Source organism: Pipistrellus hanaki (genome assembly GCF_964339955.1).
Source record: "Pipistrellus hanaki genome assembly, chromosome: 2".
In the NCBI taxonomy this organism is placed as follows: Eukaryota; Metazoa; Chordata; class Mammalia; order Chiroptera; family Vespertilionidae; genus Pipistrellus; species Pipistrellus hanaki.
In genome coordinates this window covers 46,078,347-46,102,013 of record NC_140504.1, presented here as the reverse complement: position 1 = coordinate 46,102,013, position 23,667 = coordinate 46,078,347, and the positions used below count along the sequence as shown (strand labels likewise).

At 44.2% G+C, this 23,667-nt stretch overlaps 1 protein-coding gene across 1 annotated transcript in view; it reads left to right on the top strand.

Annotated features, from left to right (window-relative positions):
• The window catches only part of MB21D2 (Mab-21 domain containing 2), a 114,957-nt gene extending 92,059 nt beyond the window's left edge, over positions 1-22,898 (top strand). The window contains exon 2 of the mRNA XM_084872997.1: positions 20,061-22,898. Coding sequence (XP_084729123.1) covers positions 20,061-21,325 — 1,265 coding nt within the window. The 3' untranslated portion in view covers positions 21,326-22,898. The remainder of the gene's footprint in view (positions 1-20,060) is intronic.
• The last annotated feature ends 769 nt before the right edge of the window (positions 22,899-23,667 follow it).

Here is a 23,667-nt window from a genome sequence, read left to right as displayed (position 1 = left end):
TTGACTTCTATCATATTATCATATTCTATCATATCTGTAGTAGAAACTGTAGAAAGTGAATGTCAACTGATGGCTGGCATTAATATAATGGCCAGGCTGTCCTGTAAAGGATTTATGTTTGTACATTTATAGCCCATCCCGCCATCTCTCTGAGGTAACACTTGGCTCTTAGACCCCAGGGTATCAGAGCACTGGGGTAAGAATTAGGAGACCTTAATCTAGTCATGGCTCTGACACTCACTAGCTTTGTGGGTTTTAGCATTGTGTTCTCATCTACAGAGTGTAGCAGGGAAGATTAGATGTTCTCAGGACCTGTGCACTTTGGAGACGGATGAATTACATGATAGACTATTTCCTTCCATTTTGCACACAGAACATCAAAAGCCATATAGAATATGTGACCTGCTTGTGGACACAGAGAGCAATAGCTCAGGCTCTTTTAAATTTTTAGGTTCTCCCCATGCCTTTGGATCTCATGCTCCCTCACTGTCACTCTGGTATTGAACTTTATGGTTTAGAAAGCCCAGCCATTTACATTTGCTGTTACATCTGTTAGGGGTAACTTCTAGGTAGATATTTAATGAAGAGTAATGAAGTCAGATGACAAGATTCCATTTTAATAATAAATTATGTCCCACCATGTCAATCAAAATTGGTGTCTTAAATAAACTTATATTACCTTTTCTAGGGAGAAACCAATAATTACAGAGAAACATGAGAAGCCACTCTCCTGGGTGTTTCAGGCTTTCCTCTTCAACTACGTTTAGAATGAACAAGGTTCCCCACTCCCTGTTCTCCTTTGGATTAATACTATTAAGCTTGTTTGTGGCTCTTATAATTAGCTTGTGACTTTCTGTAATAATGTCTCTTGATAGCCACACATTTAGGAATATCATGGACATATAGGATGGGGCAAATGTAGGTTTATAGTTGTTTGTATGGAAAATAATAAAAGAATAAATAAGAATACAAAATAAACAACTGTCTACTTTTGCCCCAGCCTGTATATTTGATGGCTTAGAAGCAGATCACATATTTCCATGTAAAACATCCTGAATCATTCATAGGTTCACAGATGCCATTTTAACGCAACTTGCAGCTCAACTGTAATACTTGTCTTATTAGCTTGTGTTTGGGGAGTAGGAGTCTACGGAGGAGGAAGGCAGAGAACTGAGCACCGTTTTTGAAATGAACAAATCATCTCCTTGGCACTGCCTGTCTGCTAACCCCTAACCTCTGTCCTCTGGACCTCCCGGCACGCCTATGTCCCACTGAGGTCCTTTGTTAATCCATAAATCAGCCCACAATGAGTCAAACCTCCCATTCCGGCAGGGCAGCTGGTCTCCACTGTGGTGAGGATAGGATGTCCCCTGGTGACTGAACACATTTATACGAAGGAGGAAATGGAAACTAGAGCCTTAACCTCCAAGAAGCGATTTCTGTTTTCTTCTTTTGAATTGTGAAAATGAACCGGATGGGTAGGATTTCAGGCACGAGGAGAGGGAAAAGACAGAAAACGGAGGCCTGAAAATGTCTCCAGGTCCAGTTCCCCTTGTCCACCCTGTATTTGCAGCTTTTTTCATTTCCTCTTTGAAAGCTGCAGTCACATTGCCATCTCTCAGGGAAAGAGTGAAGTTGTGGGGATGATGGGAGAAGTGGGGGAAAGCAGGCATGGACCGTTTTCACCACTTACCTGTATGAAGTGTTTGTAAGTCGGCTCTGTCTTTTGAGTCAGGTGTCTGGGGCCAAAGATCAGATCCACAGACTGTCTAAATTTGGCAGGTTTTTAACCTCAGAGTCTCCATTTCTTCACAGCACTCGGGGGCATCATGAAAATGAAAGATGATGCATACGAAACCCTTGGACCAAAGTAGATGCTCAGTAAACAGGTTATGCTATTAAGAGGCCAGGAATGGTTGGATAGTAGCGTTAGCAATATCTGGAAGGCAGCAGCATCCAAGAGAACTTTCTTTTAAAAATATATATATATTTTATTGATTTTTTATAAAGAGGAAGGGAGAGGGACAGAGTCAGAAACATGGATAAGAGAGAAACACCGATCTACTGCTTCCTGCATGCCCCGCACTAGGGATGTCCCTGCAACCAAGGCACATGCTCTTGACCGGAATCAAACCCAGGACCTTCCAACCTGCAGGCCTATGCTCTATCCACTGAGCCAAATTGGTTTCGGCCAAGAGAGCTTTCTATAGGTACAGTGTTATTTGAAGGGTGGATAATGTCAGAGTTTTCTGTGTGTTTTGCCTAGATTTCTGGGGATAGAAAACAGGTGGCGAAGCTGCATGATATAGGCACCTCCAGATGTGTGCAGATGAGGCCAGCTGAGCTGCCCTGAGGAGGGTGGGCCTTTGCAGAGAGAGCCAGCCAGGATGCTGAGGAGGGTTGCAAACCCAGCCAGTAGTCACCGGGACGCTGGCACTTTCATCCGCAGTCACCCGTGGTGGGTCTGAGGCAAGAATCAATACCAGAAGGAGAAGGGGACAAATCATTCATTGCCCAGGGGCTGGCTATCAATCCAGTGGCTGTTATTTTCTGTGTAGCCACTTGAAAGAAACTTTCACGCCGCGCACCCATCCCCTGCAACACAGAGCCTCACCTCAGGACCCGCAAAAGCCTTTTGGGAAGATCTGCAGTTACCTTCTGTGTTGTGAGGAGCTGCTCTTTCAGGAGAGTGAAAGATGTATCCCGTTCCACTCTGCGTAAACTATATCGGCGTTCTTCCCGTCTTCCCCTCCCACCTGTTCTTTAGTACTCGTGGCTTTCAGAGAAATAATCTGCCTGAAGGTCTGCTTGCCTCTGCGTGTGTCGTAGCATGTGCTTTACACCCGTTACCTCTGACTTACTGCAAACTCACTCTTGCCCTCAACACAGAAACACACTCTTTTTCTGTATCGCCTCCTGACGATCAGAAAGAACAGGGAAGGCCCTCCAGTCCAGCGATTTTCAACCTTTCCCATCTCATGGCATACATACACTAATCACTCAGATTCTGCAGCACACCAAAAAAAAATATATTTTTGCTAGCCTGACAAAAATAGGAATAATTTTGGTGCATTCACAGCAGATGGCTACAGTTGTATTGGCTGTTGTCCTTTTTTATTTAACAATCTAAGGGAAAAGAGGCCCGTGCCCCTGACTGCTGCACACGGGTTGAACATTGCTGGTCTTGTCCGGCCTCTCCTGGCAGTGAGGCAGTGGCAGGAGAGGGGAGGGGGTAGTGCCCTCTTAGGGAGCATCAGGACTGGGACCCCGGGTCCTGCTTCAAGTTCAGGGCTCCTGGGAATCCTCCGCTCCTCCCCAGAGCACAGGCTGCAGACCTGAGGCTCTGCTCCCCGAGTGCCTACACCTCTGCAGGCCCTGTGCTGCTGGAATGTCTGGAAGCCCGAGAGAGAGATAGGCAAATGAGCCAGAGGGTTGACACAGGGTGAGCCTTTTTAGACAGCGTTGGAATGATTAGAGCCGGGACTTGGGGACCCCACAGCGGCGTTCTGTGGAGAGTAGATCTTTTGTAAGCACTGATTTATTTTTCCGCTGAAGGCCAGCCTCAGGCGGAATTGGGAAATAGCCAGCTAGCTATGATGCAGTGATTTTCAACTCTTTTCCCCTCCCTTTTAAAACTGCCAGCCACTTACCTCAACTAGACGCATCAGAGGAAGCCCAGGATGTAAAAGGAATAGAGGGGGCTGGGGTGGGGGCGGGAGGTGCAGTCTCCTTAGCTTCTCACCTGCCCACACCCTCCACTCACTGCAGGGTTCCCGGGGGGCACTTGTTGGGAAGCCACTGTTGCAGTGAAAAGCCAGTATTTGGAGCTCAGACCAGCCTGTTAGTTACCTTAGGCCCGTGGTCGGCAAACTGTGGCTCTGGAGCAACATGCGGCCCTTTGGCTTCTTGAGTGTGGCTCTTCCACAGAATACCACAGTCTGGGTGAGTCTATTTTGAAGAAGTGGTGTTAGAAGAAATTTAAGTTTAAAAAATTTGGCTCTCCAAAGAAATTTCCATCGTCCTATTGATATTTGGCTCTGTTGACTGAGTTTGCAGACCACTGCCTTAGGCAAATCCTGAAACCACCCAGCCTGACTTTCTTTTCTTGTCAATTGAGGATAAAGCCTCAAACGGAAAGGTTTTTGCATGTACGTATTGATGTAACAGACAATATACTTGGTTCATAGCAGACACTGTAAATGGTGACTCCCTCCTCTCTTTTTATCTTTTTACTCCCCCCTTTCTGTGCCTTTCCCCTCGGATGTCCTCTGCATCTTCAGGAGCCCAGTGACGTCTGGCCCTAGCACTCTCCCGGGCTCAGCTCTCCAGGAAAACCACAAATCGCTGACAGTCAGGTGTCTGCTCAGGGTAGGCTGTCCTCCCCCAGCCTGTCTGAGCTTCAGTTAGACCAGTGCTGGCTTGAACAATTGACATTCAAAGGAATTGCCCAGAGGGACTTCACAATCAGTAACCATTCCCTTTCTGACCAGCCAGCTGACTTCTGTCCTTGGCTGAGACTAGTCTTGGCATTTATGTAATGGCACAGATTTCACATTCCTTAGCAGTGTACACGTTCCTTAACATCCTCATGTTCTGTGAAATCACCTGGTTAACGTAAAAACATTCAAACCTGTAAAGAATTGTTGTGAGTTTATTGGAGCCAAACTGTCGGCAATTGCTGGGGAGCAGAACCTCAGTGTATTGGGATAATGCTTCGGAGAACGGCGGCTTTTCACCTTGTTATATGCATTACAATCAAAGAGATGTAAGTGGGTTCCATGAAATCCATTGGCGATAGATTAGGGAGGCAGGGGTAAGCAAAGCAGGGAGACCTTTGGGATTGAATAAAAAGTAAAATCATAGACACATACTTCTTTTACTTAGGTGGGTACAGGATAGTTAAGAGTCAACAGTTAACATGATCACAATAACAGTGAAGGAATTTGTGGAGCCCAGGGCATATGGTTGTCTCCTGGGGGATCTGGAAAAAAGGGAAGTTACAAGTTATCCTGACATTTCAGTGATATGTTTGTTATCTTAGGTGCAAAAAGACAATAGGCTCAGTAAAGATTGAAGTTGATCTTTGCCAGGGAAGATGCTGGCCTAGGGCATGACTAACCATTATAAATGGCTTTGGATGAAAGATTTTAATTTCAGACCATCCTTTGTGGTTACTTTAGGTCATTGACCTCAGGCCTTCCCAGAGTTAGGTTAGCATGTGGCCCCTTTTCATCCACAACTCACACTTCTGTTATTATGCTGGCATATTTGTACATTTGCCAGTTCTGTACAAGCCAGTTCACAGTACAACACCACACTCTAAATCAGGACAGTCTGTTCTAGATCTCAGTAGCCTAACGCCCAGGTAGAGAGGGCTCAGAAGGACACAGGTGAGTTAGGCTCCATCCCTGACCTCAGAAAACTCAGGCTCTTGTGTGAGACACAGGAATGTCCGTAATAGAAGTCACACTGTAAATCCCATAAAATGTCAGGTGAATCAGGAAATAACACTATTTCCCATTTTGGGCTGTTAGAAGTAAAAGATTTAGGAGTAGAAATGGCAGGGTTTCACCAAGCAAGGATGAAGGGCAAAAAGATAAGAATGAGCCAAGGCTGGGAGCCAGAAAGCACAGGGCATATTTGGGGAACCAGCATAATTTGGGGGCTTCATGTTGGGAATGGAGCCACGGAGGGCATGTAAAATAAAGATTGAAATGGTGTTTGGCTCAGAGTGTGGGAAGAGGGCACCATCAAAGAATGCTGAGTAGGCGCGTGTCCTGATCACAGGACCATAGCATTTTTAAATTGGAAATAACTGAGAAATAATCTTATCTATAAAGCCTCTGCTAGATGTAAAACTGTGGTCCCCCAAAAAGGTCAAGTGTTTGTGCAGCCTAGGTCAGTGGCAGAACCCAGACTAGAAACTAGGAAGGACTGTCACTTCTGATCTTCAGAAAATATTTAAGTAACTTTGTTTATATTAGAGTTATTGAGAGAGAAGGAACCAATGGGACAAAAAGGAGTTTTATTATGAGCATCAGCTCATGCTATTATGGAGGCTGAGAAGTCCCGCTCTCTGCTGTCTGCAGGCTGGAGACCTGGAAAGCCGGTGGTGCCATCAATCTGAGATCACAGGCCAGGGAGCCAGGGGAGTCCCAATCTGAGGGCAAGAGAGACTAGGAGATGAGAGGACCCAGCTCAAGCAGCCAGTTAGGGGGGGGGGGGGGGGGGGGGAAGGGAGGGGGGAGAGTATGAACTTGATTTCCTATTCTTCTGCCTTTTTAAAAAATATATATTTAATGGATTTTTTACAGAGAGGAAGGGAGAAGGATAGAGAGTTAGAAACATCAATGAGAGAGAAACATCGACCAGCTGCCTCCTGCACACCTTCTGCTGGGGATGTGCCCGCAACCAAGGTACATGCCCTTGACTAGAATCGACCCTGGGACCCTTGAGTCCGCAGGCTGATGCTCTATCCACTGAGCCAAACCGGTCAAGGCGGGTCTTGGGTTTTGATTTCAGTCAAGGGCATATGCATTAGTTGTAGGCTTGCTCTCGCTCCTGGTTGTGTTGCATGTGGGAGGCAACCCTTCTCTGTGTCTCACATGTTTCTCTCTCTGTCTCTCCCGCCCTTTTTTACTCTCTCTAAATACCAATGGAAAAATATCCTCAGGTGAGGATTAACAACCCAAAAACAGGTATTCAATCTCCAGGCCCTTTTCCTCTCTTTACTTTTTTGGATAGAGCCTGCTCAGTAACTAAAAAGAAAAACTAGGAAGGCATGACCTCTAGTGGACTCACTGAAAACTTTGCTTTGGTTTTGTTGGAGGGTTTCGCCAACACCCTTCCCTGGTTTTAATAGAATTACTGAATTTTTCATCTGAACGTTACTCTCATGACCAGACTTGGGGCTGTGCACAAATGTCATTTTTTTGGTCGCTACCTTAAAAATGGGATTTCTGCATCTCAAATTCACACTGCACTTGTGTTTGAGTCCGTTTAATGACCTTTCTCACAAAGTGTCATCTTTTAACAGAATGCTTGTCCGTCAGTCTTTTTCTCACCCAACTATAAAACCTAATCTGACTGAATTTTTGGAAGTGACTGTTTGAACGTGGGTGTCTGTGTTTAATCCATCATGCCTAGGTTCACGTCCAGGCAGATGATAGCTTTGGAAACTGCCTAGGTTCACGTCCAGGCAGATGATAGCTTTGGAAACTGTATACTTCTGTTCAGTCTGTGTGATCTTTGGTTTCCAGGACTGGGCTGTGGTTGTGCCCATCACCACAGGTTTATTGCTTGACTGCCAACTCCGCCCCACAGCTGACAGGTACTAACCCACATATGTGCTCCCGGGGGAGGGCTGGTGGGTGCCAGGGGCCCTTAAGGATTCTTGGTTGATTATACAATTGCTTTGTCCAAGTTTAAGATTGAAACTAAGACAAAAAGCAGCCACTATCTGTTGGATGGAGGGAGATAGAAGGTGTGAAAAAAGAATATCTGGAGCAAAAAATAGATCTTTTTCGTTCAAAGCAAAATAAATAGCTGGGGAGTGGGGATATTAATCTGTCTCCCGTTGAGGGGAATGAGAGATGGCATATCTTTCCTGATTCTCAATTACTGTCATGGTTCCAAAAGTTCTGCCAAAGTTCTTTTCTGAGTTGAAGAATATGCAATCTCAGCTCTTGGACATTTTAGAGATTTACTGTACAGTGAGGCCCTCCCTCTAATTTGACAGCTTTGTCTTTCTTGAGTCCACATAATTAAACTTCTGCTTTGAAACTGAGGGAAGGAGCAGACAGTCTCAGCTTTTAAACAATTGATATTGCTGGATTAAAACACATGTCTGCTTCAAGATGATGCTTGGGCCCTGCTGGGGTGGGATATGGGACCTGTATTTTCTCCAGGCCCCTTGATTAGAGATCCTTGGATATAAGCAGGTAGAGTGGAAAGAGCCCTGGATTGGGGAATCAGGATTCTGGATTCTCTTCTTAGCACCTGGGCCAGGTGATATGCTGTGTGTGTGTCACCTTTGGCTTTTAGGGTTCAGCAACCTGGTCTGGACCATGACAGTTGGAGTACATAACCTTGAAAGTCAGTTTTGGCTCCAATAATCCATGACACATTCATGGCTTTAGAGGGTATAAACTCCATCCACGGGAGTCCACGAGTTACAGAATTGGCAACTGACTCAAACAGCATCCTTCAACGCTGTAAAGTTAAAAATAATAACTAGGTACCATTTTAGTACACAGTTTCTGGCTAGGGTATTGAGTTCCCATTTTTACCCCAATCCATTGATTCTTGTCCCATGTTTTCATGGTTGGAGGAAAAGTGGGAGTAAGAAGCCATCTCTCAAAATCCCACTTTCCCACTTCAGTAAGAGACTTTCCTTCCTTCTTGTGCAGGCGTGGGCTTAAAAACACTGCACCAATTTATCCCTCTTTCAAATGCTCTTCTCATGCTTTTAAACTGCAAATTTCAACTTCCCCACAGGGCTTTGATTGGTTTGTTTTCAAGTCTGGTTTCTTTTGATGTGAACATTTTCAAGCTCAAAAGTGCTTTTACCAGGATACTGGGAGTAATGAAGGGTCAGGTGGAGAATTGTGGCCCAGAAGCAGAGCCTGTTCTTCATTCGTGTCAGTACCTCTTTCCATGTCTGCTTTCCTGGGAAACGTTTATTTTATCCCTTAGTCCTTCCTTACATTTTTGAGTATGGTTGTAGTTGTACATGCCGGAAATTTTATGGGGAACATTCCAGCTTTATACAATGGAAAACTTTATGACTTCTTAACAGTTATTTTTTGAAATAGCAGACTTATTGGATGTTACTACTTTGTTGTTTGGAAATTGAATTGAGGAGGTTAGTGTTTGGGAAATAACATTTATTTAAATCAAGATAAAGACAATATAGATGATCATTATTAATATATTAGGTATTACAGCAATGTGTCACATGGAAAATTAATAACTGTTGATTTGACACTTAAAACTAGTTATTTTCTAGGGGTGATATGTGTTTATTTTTGCCGGCATAAAGAAAGAATATCATCTTGTCAGTTCCCCAGTCAGTGTAGGCATACCTGAGACTTCTAGGTTTGCCATCTCTAGATTGCAACTTTGCATTTTGAGCCTTTCTGCTCCTCCTGCAAGAAAACTATTAATAATCTAGTGAAGAATCCAAGCGATATGCTTCCTCCTTCAAAATAATAGTGTGTGGTCAGACTAGTTGTCAGTCTAGGGTAAGCCAAAGAACTATGTGGCTATTTTGTGCACTTATGTGGGTGGGCTAGTCAGTTTCCACATCTGTGCAATGGGAACTATAAGTGCTCTTTGCAGAATTGTTGCTGGAAACAAGTGAGAAAGTGATTATGGCTGTTCTCTAGAAACTGCCAAGCAGCATGCAATGTAAAGCAGTATTTGTTTTGAGTTTATTGATTGAAGCCAGGTTTAAAAAAAAATCAATTTCCTTTTTATTAATCATACTAGAGGCCCGGTGCACAAAATTGGTGCACTGGGGGAAGGGGGGGTTGGATCCCTCAGCCCAGCCTGATCCCTTTCACAGTCTGGGAACCCTCAGGGAATGTCCTACTGATGGTCCTTTGGGGGAGGCGACTGTCTAATCCGGGGAAGGTGCCACCCCCATCACCCTGCTGCTGCTGCAACTGTGTTTTCATCAACACGGTGTTTTCATCAACACGGGCTCCAGACCCTTCACCACAAATAAACGATAACTTTAGGCATTTTCAAGATGTCTCTTTCATAGAATATGGCATTTCTTTCTTTTCTTTTCTTTTCTTTTCTTTTCTTTTCTTTTCTTTTCTTTTCTTTTCTTTTCTTTTCTTTTCTTTCTTTCTTTCTTTCTTTCTTTCTTTCTTTCTTTCTTTCTTTCTTTCTTTCTTTCTTTCTTTCTTCTTTCATTCTTCCTTTCTCCCTCCCTCCCTCCCTCCCTCCCTCCCTCCCTCCCTCCCTCCCTCCCTTCGTTCCTTCCTTCCTCACCTGAGAATATTTGCCCACTGATTTTTCTAGAGAGCATGGAAGAGAGGGAAAGACAGAGAGAAACATCAATGAGAGGGACACTTTGATTGGTTGCCTCCTGCATGAGACCTGACCTGGGCTCCGGCCAGGGAGGAGCCTGCAACCTAGGAACATGCCCTTGATCAGACCGAGGCTCTATCCACTGAGGCAAACCGGGTAGGGCAGGATATGACAAACCTTTGTTTTTTTCCTCCAGGAGTGAGATGGAAAAACCCTAGATCACCTTCTTGGATTCTTATTACCCAAGTTACCAAGAGCACTGCGAGTGTCGTACAGGGAGCTGAGCCAGAGAGCTGTAAGAAAAGGTGTTTCCTCTGAAGCTCATGCACAGAGACGGGATTGCTGACGCACTGTCTCCCAGTGAGGGCGGGCCCCTCCTGTGTGTTATGTCTCTGCTCTGGGCTGGGGGCAGGCCCCCCTGTGAGTTGTGCCTCCACTCCAGGCCCATCTGTGTGCCTAACCTCCATTCTGAGCTGGTCGTGACTGTTCCAGCATTCTGGCTAATTTGCAAATTACCTCTTTAAACACACACACACACACACACACACACACACACACACACACACACAGGTTTACTCCTAAAATCTTTCAGTGTATTTATTAATAGTCCTAATTAGTTTTGCAAAAAGAGTAGTGCTTCATCTTCATAAATCAGGGATTATTTCTTCTGCCTTTTCTCCCCCCTTTTTCCTGGCACTTGAAGCTTTCTTTATTCATGTTTTTTGTTCATTTGTTTGTATTTTGTTTTGTTTTTTCATCTCAGCTGCAGGAAATGAGAGCTGAAATTCTCTGTCTTGTGACAGGGTCTTCAATACACCCTGAGAATCAGTTGTCAACCATACTACCTGCCCAGACAAAGAAAGCAGCTTTTAGACTTGAGTCAGTGTAGTTGGAACCTGTCAGCTCCTGAGTTACTAAATTTCCTGTGGGACACCAAAAGGCAAATTTGTGAGTCACTGGGTGGTGCCTGGAGGCAAATAGGTCCTGGGATGATGTTTTTAAAATAGTATTAGGTCCTTGCTAAGCTGCTTTCCCCAGAGCTTTTATTCTAGGATTTTATGACTTTGGATCCCTGCTAGAATCTTCCAGTAAACGAATGGAGTGAGGCTGCCATCTCCTGGCACTTACTGGGAATTGCTTAGGAAGAAGGAATCTGTTCTTGCACATCAAAGGGAATATGTATGGTCATATTCGTGTTTTTTTTTGTTTGTTTGTTTGTTTGTTTGTTTTAAATCTTCTATTAGACTTTGATCTCAGATCACACTGTAATTATATAGCCACTTTTCTCCTAGTCTCTGGCTATATTGCTGACTGAAAATTGGTGCTTTGAGAAATGTCCTAGAGTTATATTATTCTCAGAAAACAAGAGGAGATACCTTTGTGTACTTACCACGGAGACTCCTAGCTTCTCCCTTCCATCCCTTCTGAGTATGCAATATGATTGTCATGTAATATGATAATTGCTCTGAAGTCTCTCATTATGTTTGGAAATGATAGTGTCAATCTAAGTATGTCACCCTGACAGTTTTATTCTGGATGATTCCCGTAAACTGTCTTTAGGCTGTATCTTCATTTATTCCTTCAGCTGACTTCTGCTGTGCTAAGTTTGGAGATAATCCACTGGTCTTCAGACAGAGGGACACTGACAGGTCAACAAATACAATGCACTAAAGAAAGTATGGGCAAAGGTCATTGAATGGAGAGATTAAATATGTCACTTGGACTGCCCCCCATAACTGAGAGAAACAGGCGGAATAATCTCAAGCAGAGGCTAAATGAGAAATGGTATTTTGGTCTTTGTGCATTGCTTGAGTCATTTACATATGACCGAGAAGAGTCCATTTGAACAATGCTTCCCTCAATCTGGGAAGCTGGGCTTACCTATGTTTTAACTTCCTTCTCCTCAAACCTTGCTCCCCATTGCTTTCTTTGTAGTTGGGGGAAGAAATGCCTGTCTCTAAGCAATGTATGAATTTCCACCTGTCCAAAGTTCTCCAGACCTGGAAGAGGTTTTTGAATGTCCTCTGGGAAATGAGAGGAATTGGATTATCAACAAAGCAGACATTGACTAGGCCACATGCCGACTCTGAATGCACCGGGAAACACACGTGCTGATTGGAGGAAACTGATGAGCTCTTTTAGAGAATAGTGCTCAGATCTGGTTTTGTGAGATTCATAAACTAGATCTAAGACTTGATGTGGGAAAGAGCAAGTAATTCAGTACCATCGGCTTATGCTTACGTTCTTATGGTCGATTATACATCTGAGGTGTCATGATTTCACTCAGAATTATTAGCAGAGATGAGCCTGTCTAGCACTGCTACACACACACACACACACACACACACACACCCATGACACACCCAGAGTTTTAGAAATGAGAACCACTTGTTCATTTGGTAGGTAATACTGAGAGGCACAGTGAGGGAGCAGAGCAGTTGAAACTGAGAAGCATGAACAGTCAGTAAAGGGCTTGTTACAGAGCTGAGTGTACAGTCCCCCTGGGAAGTCGTGCAGAGCCCATCTTAGAATTTTTCTTTTTCTCCCATCTTAGACCTTTTCCTCCCATGTTCTTAGAGAAGCCGGGGCATTTGCCCACTGACTCCTATCCTCTGGTGGTTGAGGGCTGCCCCCAGTGATGCCAGTTCTCTTGCATTGACACCCCTACACGTCCTGGTAGTTCCTGGAGCAGAGCCACTGGCCACGGAGGTAGAAGCTGCCAGCTGGCAGGAATCCACCTGTCAAACCTATAAGTGGAGTCCAGGGTGGGCTGGGGATGCGGGGCAGGCCATCAACAGAGTCTCCTCCACACACACCTGGACCACATTCATGGGCTCACATGTACGAGGAAACGGTCAAATCAAATGAAGTCTAAAATAGTAAGAAGGAATTACTATTAACTTTGTTTACATATGAGAGTGGTGCACACACAGCCCAATGAGAAAGGAATGTGAAGTGTAACCCACACTCGGCTGGGCCACAGGCAGAGGCGATTGAGACAGCTGACTTGTTTGGCTCATCCCCATCACAAGATTATTGCTTCTGAAGATGAGGAGAGAGGTACTCTGGTCATCGCCAATGCATTCCTGTATCCATTGGCCAACCCTCTTTGCCGTTTACTGCGCCGTAATACTTTACATTGTTATCTCATGTAAGAGGGAAAATAAGCCGTGAACACAGCCCACTGCCATAACGTGTAAAAAATGCAGGAATAATTCAGATCAAGACCTTTCACAGGGGGCGGGGAGCAGGTTACTCATTCCACAGGGCAGTGGTCCTGAGGGAACAAGGAGGTGGCATCCAGCCTGCCTTCTACCATGGCCTCTACCGGAGCTGGCATTCATTCCCAGGCCAGCGGCAGGCCAGGGAGAGAGTGCACATTCGATTCCCTTCATCTAACCTAGTAGTCGGCAAACCGCGGCTCGCGAGCCACATGCGGCTCTTTGGCCCCTTGAGTGTTCTAACGCCACTTCTTCAAAATAGACTCGCCCAGGCCGAAAACCGACTTCCGCACATGGGCCATGAAGTTTTTCTAAAAGATTTAAATCAAATAATGTAGAGTTACCTCTATTTCAGAAACTATGCCAAGTAAAACTGACTTTGATTTATGAAACACATTACTATAATTATTGTTATTAATGTCCATTCTGCAGATTATTGAAAACCTGGAGCACTCTATTGGTATCTGTCTTCAATATTTCTAGTGTCTAATAGTATGCCTGTTTAGGACCACAGCACTAACAGCTTCTTGCAAGTCAGGGCAGGTCCATTCTTTCTTATAGTCAATGTGGATAGTCAGACATGTTCTGCTGCCTGTCAGAACATGGTCAGCTTTAACCAACGAAGCACAAATCTGTCACTTTGCCTTGTGACCCCCGCCACTTCCCTTTAGAGCCATTCCGCATTCATGGTAAGTTGGGTCATTGTCTTAGGGGTACAGTATTATGTGCATTTTGACCTTTGGCACAAATGTGGAAACAAGACAACACTGTTAATCTGCCACTAGGGCTGTGTGACCTCGAATTAGCTATTTTTCCTCTTTGAACCTCAGTTCTATTTTACCTGTAAAATAAGGGACTTCATATATATGATTTCTGGACATGACTAAGGGAAATGGTAAAATATTCCCCAAATTGAGGACATTAAAAACCCATAAATGGGTGACTTTGTTAGAAGAAGGTGACCATGCTTGCTTCCCAGAATGTCAGAGAAGCTTGGCAAAAATATTTACCCCTTTCTATCGTAAGTCATAATTTTTTGTTGTTGTTGTTGTTAATCCTCACCTGAGGATATTTTCCCATTCATTTTCAGAGAGTGGAAGGGAGAGGGAGAGACAGAGAGAGCAAAACATCGATGTGAGAGAGATAAATCGACTGGTTGCTTCCTGCATGCACCCCAACCAGGGCTGCGGATCCAGCCTGCAAACGAGTTATGTGTCCTTGACCAGAATTGGACCCAGAATCCTTCTGTCAACAGGCCAATGCACTATTCACTGAGCCAAACCGGCTAGGGCCATAGTATTTTTATAGGAAGATTTTATATTGTTTATTAACAACCACGAAAACTGCACCCTTGCAAGGGTTAGGGGAGTGGAGAGTCAGAGTCACAGAAGGACTTTGTCAGCATGATCCCATGGAAGAGTCATTGCCATGACTCAAATTGGGGCAAAAGAAAGAACTCTTTCTTATAAATCAGCAAATATTATTGAGCTATTTAGATTTTTTTTAATGAATCTATATATTATTAATTTCACTTAGCTACTTAGTATTTATTAAACCACCTGCCTGATTTCAAATATTACTTAATTCTTGTGCTCTGTTGTTAGTTATCTGCATTCTGTGCTTGAGTGATGGAGGTTAGTAATTTGAAGTCAATGGAATGTGCTAAAGTTTAATTCAGTAGAACATGAAGGAGTCAGGGACAGAGTTCCATTCTGTATTTGATATTCTAAAGATAATCAGCAAAGAGCAAAGTGGATGACAACGAGGCCCAAGTAATAGGAAGGTCTTCTTAGGTAGAAATTATGAAATAGACTGAAATCAAGGAATCAGTTATAGGAACTGAGGCAGTTTTACTGTGTGGTTTAAAAGCAGACACATGAAAATCTTCTATGAAAATAGGAGACACACCCAGAAGAATAGGCCCTTTAGGCATACCTCCTTTCCTTTGCTGCAACAAGCTCAGTGGTCTGTGTGCTTTTTCCTTTTCTCGGCTAATTTACTAATAGCCAAACAGGCAGCGTCACTGGATCTTACCCTCCTGCAATGCACAGAAATCCTTGGATCAGTTCAGAGGTGGCACTCCCTGGAACTGATCACGGCCAAAGTGTACAACTGCATTTTTTCCTCCTCCTTTTCCTTCCCAGGCCCTGCCTGTGTGTTAGTTGCATGGCAACCCATCTGCTGTAATAGCTGATGTCAGCTCCTTTTCACTTAAAGGTGGCCCGGGAAAGTTTTCAAGACGGGCACTTAAATTTGGATTTGCGTAATGCTAGGGAAGGCTCCAGTTTGTGTTACCAAATTATAAAACTGCAGACTAATGGGCCCTGGCAGGGGAAATGCAAATGCAGATCACAAGGGATTAGCGTCCAGAACAGTGTGGCCTTAGGGACTTGATTTCTAACTTCTAGGAGCTTAGCAAGTGAGCCTCAGCCATATTCTGTTTGCTGCTAACGTTCTCTCTGTACTTTAAAGGAATAAGAAGCGCCCAAAATTACCCTAACTCCTCAGTGTTAGCATTTAGACAAATACTTGATACGGCTTTTTTGAAAGAAGGGCCAACATTTTACCTAGGTGCATCACCAGCAATTGGGGGAGGAGAGAGGGAGTTAGTTCTCTAGTATGTAATAAGTAGAAAAATATAACTTCTTGAATCCAGCAGAGGGCAGAAAAGAGTTTTAGCTTTTCTCACCTGTGACAATCCAAATCAGTGACGATCAAAGGCAAAATTCAGAGGCACATTTGTAAACAAATTATTCCCCAGCTGGTACCACAGCAGGTATTCTGGTTGTAAAGACAGGGTCTAGCTCACGTGCTCAGAGCCAATTTGATTCCATCTATACAAAAGGACATACAGAATGCTGACTTATTTATGCCTAGGAGGAGATAACAGTGCTGTACCCAAATAACACCACCACTTCTACTTGATTTAGGTTTTAAACACTAACCACAGTGCAGCATTTTATGATTTTTCCCATTTATGTTCATGGCACTCCACATACTAGAATGAAAGAATATTTAAAATGAAGAGGAGTAAATTATTTCATTATCAAATGTTTCTCTTTTAAAGGAACAGTACCTACATGTAACTCTATAAAATATTGAAAATGGTTTTCACAACTTATGCTGGTTTCTTAGAAGTCAATCTAATTTATCCTCTCATCTCTAAGCTGCAACTTGGTGTGGTAGTATTTGTGCCAATGTAATGATTAGGTGGATACTGAAACATGGGGACAATTAAGAAATGAGTCTTTGTCTTGGTGTTTACATAATCCTATATAATAAAAGGCTAATATGCAAATAGACCTAACAGTGGAACAACCAAACAACTGAACAATCGATTGCTATGACGTGCACTGACCACCAGGGGGCGTGTGCAGAACATGGCAGGCATTGGCTGTGGTGGGATGATGGAGCAGGTGATTGGGGGCACCAGAGCAAGGTGGGGCTCTGGTCCTGTCATTGGGGTGAGCCTCTGGTGGTTACTAAAAATTCTTTGCTTCAGCACACCACTGTCCTGCCCAGTGCTTACACCCACTGCCAGTGCTGGCCCTGTTCGCACCTGCACCTGGCACCAGAGCCACCACTTGCACCCGTTGCCAGTGCCCAGTGTCTGTCTCGATCACTTGCTGCCATCAGCTGGTGTGAGTGGCTACTGCTAGCCCTGAGGGGCAATCAGGGCAGCAGCCTCTGCTTGCAACTGCTGACAGTGCTGGCCCCAATTGTTCCACACCGTCAGCGGTTGTGAGTGAGGCCAGTGCCATCAGCATGTGGGAGTGGCAGTGGTGGGTGCAGGACTGCCGGCAGACAGGGGTCTGGGGGCCACAGTGGGAGGGGCCAGGCAGGGTCTCAGATGATGGGCCGAGACCTGCCCCTGGGCCTACCACAACCTCTCTGCCCACAGTTCCTTTCAAAGTGTATGACTTTGTGCACTGGGGCCCTAGTTTTATATAATTTTAAATCCTGGTTGTTAATGTTTGGCTTTTAAAAAACAGGGAACATAAATCTTCCATGACGATTTGTATCAAAGATTGTTTTGGATTGGGGTAGTATGTTAGTGTCTTCTTTATTTTTCTGGCTTTAAATTTTTTTTTTTTTTTTTTTTTTAAGTATGGTAGTGTCTTAAATCCGGTTTCTCAGGAAGCAGCCCTGATTGAGGTGGAGTTAGGACAGCGTTTTTCAACCGCTGTTCCTGGTGTGCTGTAGGTGCAGACAAGAGATGTTGCCTGGTGTGCTGTAGGTGCAGACAAGACAAGAATTTTATAATTTTTCACTATTTTGTTTACTTAATATTTCATAATAAAGTAATTATAAAATACTTTCTTTGTGTTTATTTGATTCCTATTCAAGAGAATTACTTTATATATAGTCAATATAGGCACAGAGTTAAATTTTTTAACATTTTCTAATGGTGGTGTGCCTCGTGATTTTTTTCATGAAACAAGTGTGCCTTTGCCCAAAAAAGGTTGAAAAACACTGAGTTAGGATATTTAGGAAGGAGCAGCCCTGGGCTCTGTGCCTGTGGAAGAGAGGGGAGGAGGCAGAGGGAGGAGATGAATTTCCCTGCAGGCCCAGTGTCAGCCTTCGGGAACTTTGGATTCAGATGACTCTTCAGAGTACCCTGAACTGGGGCCCTCCCAGGTGGATCAATTATTGTTGGGGTACCTCCACCCCACCCTACCCCCACAGCAGGACAGGACTGGGGTTGAGGTGGCTCTTTACAGCTGACTAAGTCATTAAGCGATTGCACTGACAGCACACCCAGTAGCTGAGCTAAGCCATTCTTTGTTGAAGAAAGAGCTGGGTGTGTGAGAAAGAGCCCAAAAAGTCAGGTACACTGGATTCTCTTTTTGATAAATTTTTGACTTTTTAACATTGGATAACATATTGATTGCTTTAAAAAGAAAGTGATAGCTTGCTATATATTCCAATCTGTGGGGAAGGAAATGGTACTAAATAGAAGACTTTTTCATGGTTACTGTTGTTTGAAATATAGGATTTTAAGGAATGAAAATGAGAACTTTTTTTTATAAAAGAGTGTTAAGTTCTGAAATACAGTGCTAGCATAAATACATATAAATGCTTTATTTATTTGCATTGGGGTTGTCCTATGAATAACAAATGATGTTTATTAAAGGTAATTTCAGTGAGTAATGTAATGAGTATGTAGTAGTTCTTTGCAGTCTCTGGGGAAAATTGTTAAATAAATCACGGAGAGTGTGCTGGGAGTCTATGTAATATAAAAGACAGGGGAGGGAGTGGACATTTGCATGCTGTTGGTAGAATGGTCACTTATGTCTAGTCTTTATCTCAGGACTTCATGTTTGAGCCCTGTTAATCCCATCTACCATTTGTCCTGCAGTCACAGCTTCAGTTGTGTGCCTGTTGGATGCAGACCCCTGTGCCTGCTTAATACACATCGGAGATATGGTTCTCTTTCTCAAATAGCTCAGAATGTCATAAAAATGCCATATCTGTTACATTACCACCAGTCTCATCAGAAAAGTATACTATAATATTTGGAAAGATGTTAAGTTCACGATGCAATGAGGTGTTTTTTTTTTAATTAATATTTTTGTTGAAAGCTCCATTTTTTTTATGTCAATAAGGACTTCAGTCATTTTTATGAAGACAGGCAAATTTTGGTCATTTTTAATGAAAATGTCTATCAAATAACTGTCTGAATATCCATAGTTTATCAATTGTTTTTAAAGTAAAATGGTATTCCCTCAGCAAAACAGCCAATTCAGGCCACAACTCAGAATCACATGAGTGCTTTTCTTTTACTTTTTAAAATTATTTACTGATTGATTTTAGAGAGAGGATAGGATAGCAGAGAGAGACAGACAGACAGACATTGACTTGTTCCACTTATTGATGCATTCATTGGTTGATTCTTATGTGTACCCTGACTGGGGATAGAACTGGAAACCTTGGTGTATTGGGATAACACTATAACCAGCAGAGCCACCCAGCCAGGGCACACAGAATGACTAGGAAGTGCTTTACAGTTACTTCCCATTTCCTCACACAGGGTATCTGGATATAAGAAAGGTAGCCCAAGAGTTGACATTTAACAAAATGAATCTTTTTGTTTCCATTAAGAATTTTCTTAAACGCAACTGGATTGATTTTTTTTTTTTTTTTTTTTTTTTTTAATGCTAGTGCACAGAATCCACAGAATCCAGTGACTGCTCATGCAGTTGGATGTTACTGTCTTGACTAGCACTAAGGAGCTTTGCCCTCCAATTGCCTTTATACCATCAGTTCAAGTGTGAACACAGTGAAAAGACAATGTCTTAGCACAATGAAAAGAGTTGTGATGTCACTGCCCTCTGAAAGTGTCCCACGTCCAGTGTCCTCAGCCCACAGCGCCCTCTGCTGGCGGAGAGAACTGTTTTAAGCAGGGAGAGCTTGGGGGAATAGACTGATTTGGCAAGAGACTGGAGAGCCTGGCTTTGTCTGATGGCAGCAGAGATGGAGAACCGGGAAGGAAGAGTTGAAGCTTCCTGAGGTTTTCAGCCTGGTGACTGAGTGTGGCAATACCATCAGTCCAGGTAATGACTGAGGAAAGAGGAGTTTATGGTTGAAAGTGATAGTGCTGCCACTGAGAGAGGGAAATCTATCATGATTCTCCCACTTGGAAAAGAGTGGGCTCAAGCTGCTCCTGTGCAGGAGCCTAAGATTTGATGTTTTTACTAACCATGAGCAGTGGTTTTGGAGGCTCCACACGCTCTGTGTTGATGCCTAAGCCTCTGGTGTCTGTGCTTCCTGTAATATAGTACTTTCTCTTCCTGTTTCTAGGAATGGTGCAGAAGCTGGACCAAAAACTCCCCGTGGCCAACGAGTACCTGCTGCTCTCGGGGGGAGTCCGGGAAGGCGTGGTGGACCTGGACTTGGATGAGCTTAATATCTACGCCCGGGGGACTGACTATGATATGGACTTCACCCTTCTGGTGCCAGCCCTTAAGCTGCATGACCGTAACCAGCCCGTGACCCTCGATATGCGCCACTCGGCCCTGTGCCACTCCTGGCTGAGCCTCCGGCTCTTTGACGAGGGCACGATCAGCAAGTGGAAAGACTGCTGCACCATCGTGGACCACATCAACGGTTCCACCAACTACTTCTTCTCCCCAACCAAAGTGGCCGACTGGTTCTACGACTCCATCAGCATCGTCCTGTCGGAGATCCAGAAGAAGCCGCAGCGGGGGATGCCGAAGGTGGAGAAGGTGGAAAAGAACGGGACCATCATCTCCATCATCCTGGGCGTGGGGAGCAGCCGCATGTTGTATGATATCGTCCCCGTGGTGTCCTTCAAAGGCTGGCCCGCGGTGGCCCAGAGCTGGCTCATGGAGAACCACTTCTGGGATGGGAAGATCACCGAGGAGGAGGTCATCAGCGGCTTCTACCTGGTGCCTGCTTGCTCCTACAAGGGTAAGAAGGACAACGAGTGGCGGCTGTCCTTTGCCAGGAGCGAGGTGCAGCTGAAGAAGTGCATCTCCAGCAGCCTCATGCAGGCCTACCAGGCCTGCAAAGCCATCATCATCAAACTCCTGTCCCGGCCCAAAGCGATCAGCCCCTACCACCTGCGGAGCATGATGCTCTGGGCCTGCGACAGACTTCCTGCCAACTACTTGGCTCAAGAGGACTATGCGGCCCACTTCCTCCTGGGCCTCATCGACGACCTGCAGCACTGTCTGGTCAACAAGATGTGCCCCAACTACTTCATCCCGCAGTGCAACATGCTGGAGCACCTGTCGGAGGAGACGGTCATGCTCCAGGCGCGCAAGCTGTCCTCCGTCCGCTCCGACCCCGCGGAGCACCTGCGCACGGCCATCGAGCACGTCAAGGCCGCCAACCGGCTGACACTGGAGCTGCAGAGGCGGGGCAGCACTACCAGCATCCCCTCCCCGCAGTCGGACGGAGGGGACCCCAACCAGCCCGATGACCGTTTGGCCAAAAAACTGCAGCAGCTGGTGACTGAGAACCCGGGGAAGTCCATCTCTGTCTTTATTAACCCCGACGATGTCACGAGGCCCCATTTCAGAATTGATGATAAATTTTTCTGAGCATTTTTGCTGCCTTTTGTTTCTCCCGATTCTAAAACTTTTGCATCATGTTGTCTTGTGGTCTGTGCCGCCGTCTTTCCGTTTTTCTACCCATCCAGCCTTAGACTGGATCCGTGAAGAACACATTGGAAGTCTCCTGTTTTGCAGGGCGGTACAGGCTCTGAAACAGTATATTACTATTTCATACGCTGCCTCTAGTTTTGTGTACTGTTCCTAGTTCTTGTCACATAGTTCAGTTTTGTTTCGTTTTTTTTTTAAGGAGAACTTGAGCCATAGACTGAGATGCCCATGAACTCTCTTGCTTTTTTTCTGTTTCACACTGTGCAAATTTGTTAATGGGGATAGAGAAACAGACCTCATTCTGACACCTAAGGATTCTGTTATTTTTTTGTTTTGTTTTATTTTATTTTTTAATGAGCTGTCTTCACTACAGATATTTGGGAGTCACCTGAACCTGGGAACTACCCAGTATGCTAGCTGGATCGAATTCTTCTGACCAGTGGCCAGAGTAGTTTCCCCTTCCCACCAAACAGTGTCGACTTTGAAAGTGATAATGCTACAAATTCTGTTTTGGAGCAACTTCATTGAATGTAACTATCCTCTAATCAGAACTTTGGATAGTTTGGAGGGTATGTTTGACAACTTTCCAAACAGAATTAAGGTTCCCAAATGGTAGTTTTAGTGTATGTAATTATTTGAAGCCTTATTTAAATCTTATTAAAGAACGTACCATAATTGTTATTTGCACTAATGAAATCTTTGACATTGTCAGAGTTCCAATGTGTGTGTTTCAATATAAATTGACATCCTCTGTTAAAATGCTATCACACTTTTTTTTTAAATTTAGCCCATTTCTTGCAATCAGTGGAATGATTCTTTACATTTGTTCAGTCCTCCATTAATTATGGGCTTCTGTTTTGCCATCTTCGATATACCTGGTTCCTATCTTACTGAGAGAAGTTTTTAAAGCTTTATACCTGCTGAGTGACTTTATCTGAAGCTGGGTAAAATATATACTTGATAGAATAGGTGTCTTTGTATGTATTTCTTTGGGGGTTATAGAGGTAAATGTTTTTTGTAAAGTCTTTTTGCTTCTACTGAACGTTTTGAGGAAAACTGGCAGGAAGAATTTATAATCCCCACATAGAAGCTATCATGCCTGTTCCAAAACAGATTTTGCTATAGAGAAGGAACCAAGACATGTCTGTGGGCACCGGCCCTGGAGTAGAGCTATCCCATCTTCACGAACAAAGTTTCCTGCCGGGTTTAGATGCCATAGGCATTGCCTCTGTTTTTGTATGGACTCGTTGCCAACTGTGGTGTTTGAGAGGTCAGGGGGCCTGCTGATCTCTCAACAATGACCATGATGTCTACTACTGGAAAGGTCAAGCAACATTTTGGTTTTGATCTTGAATGTTTAGACCTACAGGTTTGATTGAAATCAGGCATATGCGGTCCTGGGTTTTTGCATGGGAATTACTGTAATGTTTATAAATGAAAATGAAATCCTTCAACCATCTTAAGTCAAACACACACAAAAATATCATAATAAAAGAAATATACTGGCCTTGGATTTTTGTTGTTGTTGCTATTGTTAGTTTGTCATATGGAAACTATTTTCTTTTTAAATACATTTTTATTGATTTCAGAAAGGAAGGGAGAGGGGGAGAGAGATAGAAACATCAATGATGAGAGAGAATCATGGATAGGCTACTTCCTACACTCCCTCTACTAGGGATTGAGCCCACCACCTGGGCATGCGCCCTTGCCAGGAATCAAACCTGGGACCCTTCAGTCTGCAGGCCACTGAGCCAAACTAGCTAGGCTTGAAAAATATTTTCTTATTAGTAATCCCAACAGTAATTTTCAGTCAAGTTGGGGCTTGCTATTGTCTTTGAGGCCAGATGCTATAGGGAACATCCAGTGTTCTCTCTTCCCTTCCCCTATTTTTTCCCTAGCACTACTATCTGTCCTCCACCTAACCTATGTCCTTCTTGGGAAATGGCTTTATCCCCAGCTCAACTCTCCCCTGACTGGTGTAGGCTCATGGATACAACCATTTCCCCGGCCACAATTATTAATTAGGGATTGGCATGGAATGTAAGCGGCTCCCATCAGGGACCTGCTCAGGATCCTAGCTTGGAATGCCGGGCAGAGCATGCATGCTGGACCTGGAAGAGGAAGCACCCAGCCTCTGCCACTCTGACAGCTATCCCATAATCATGGCCAGAGCCAGCCTGAGGGTGAAGCTGACATGGGATGATACTACTGAGAGATTGGGCATGGGGGGTACAACACAAGTCACCAGACTCTGCCTTCCTCCTGGTACTATAAGCCCAGTC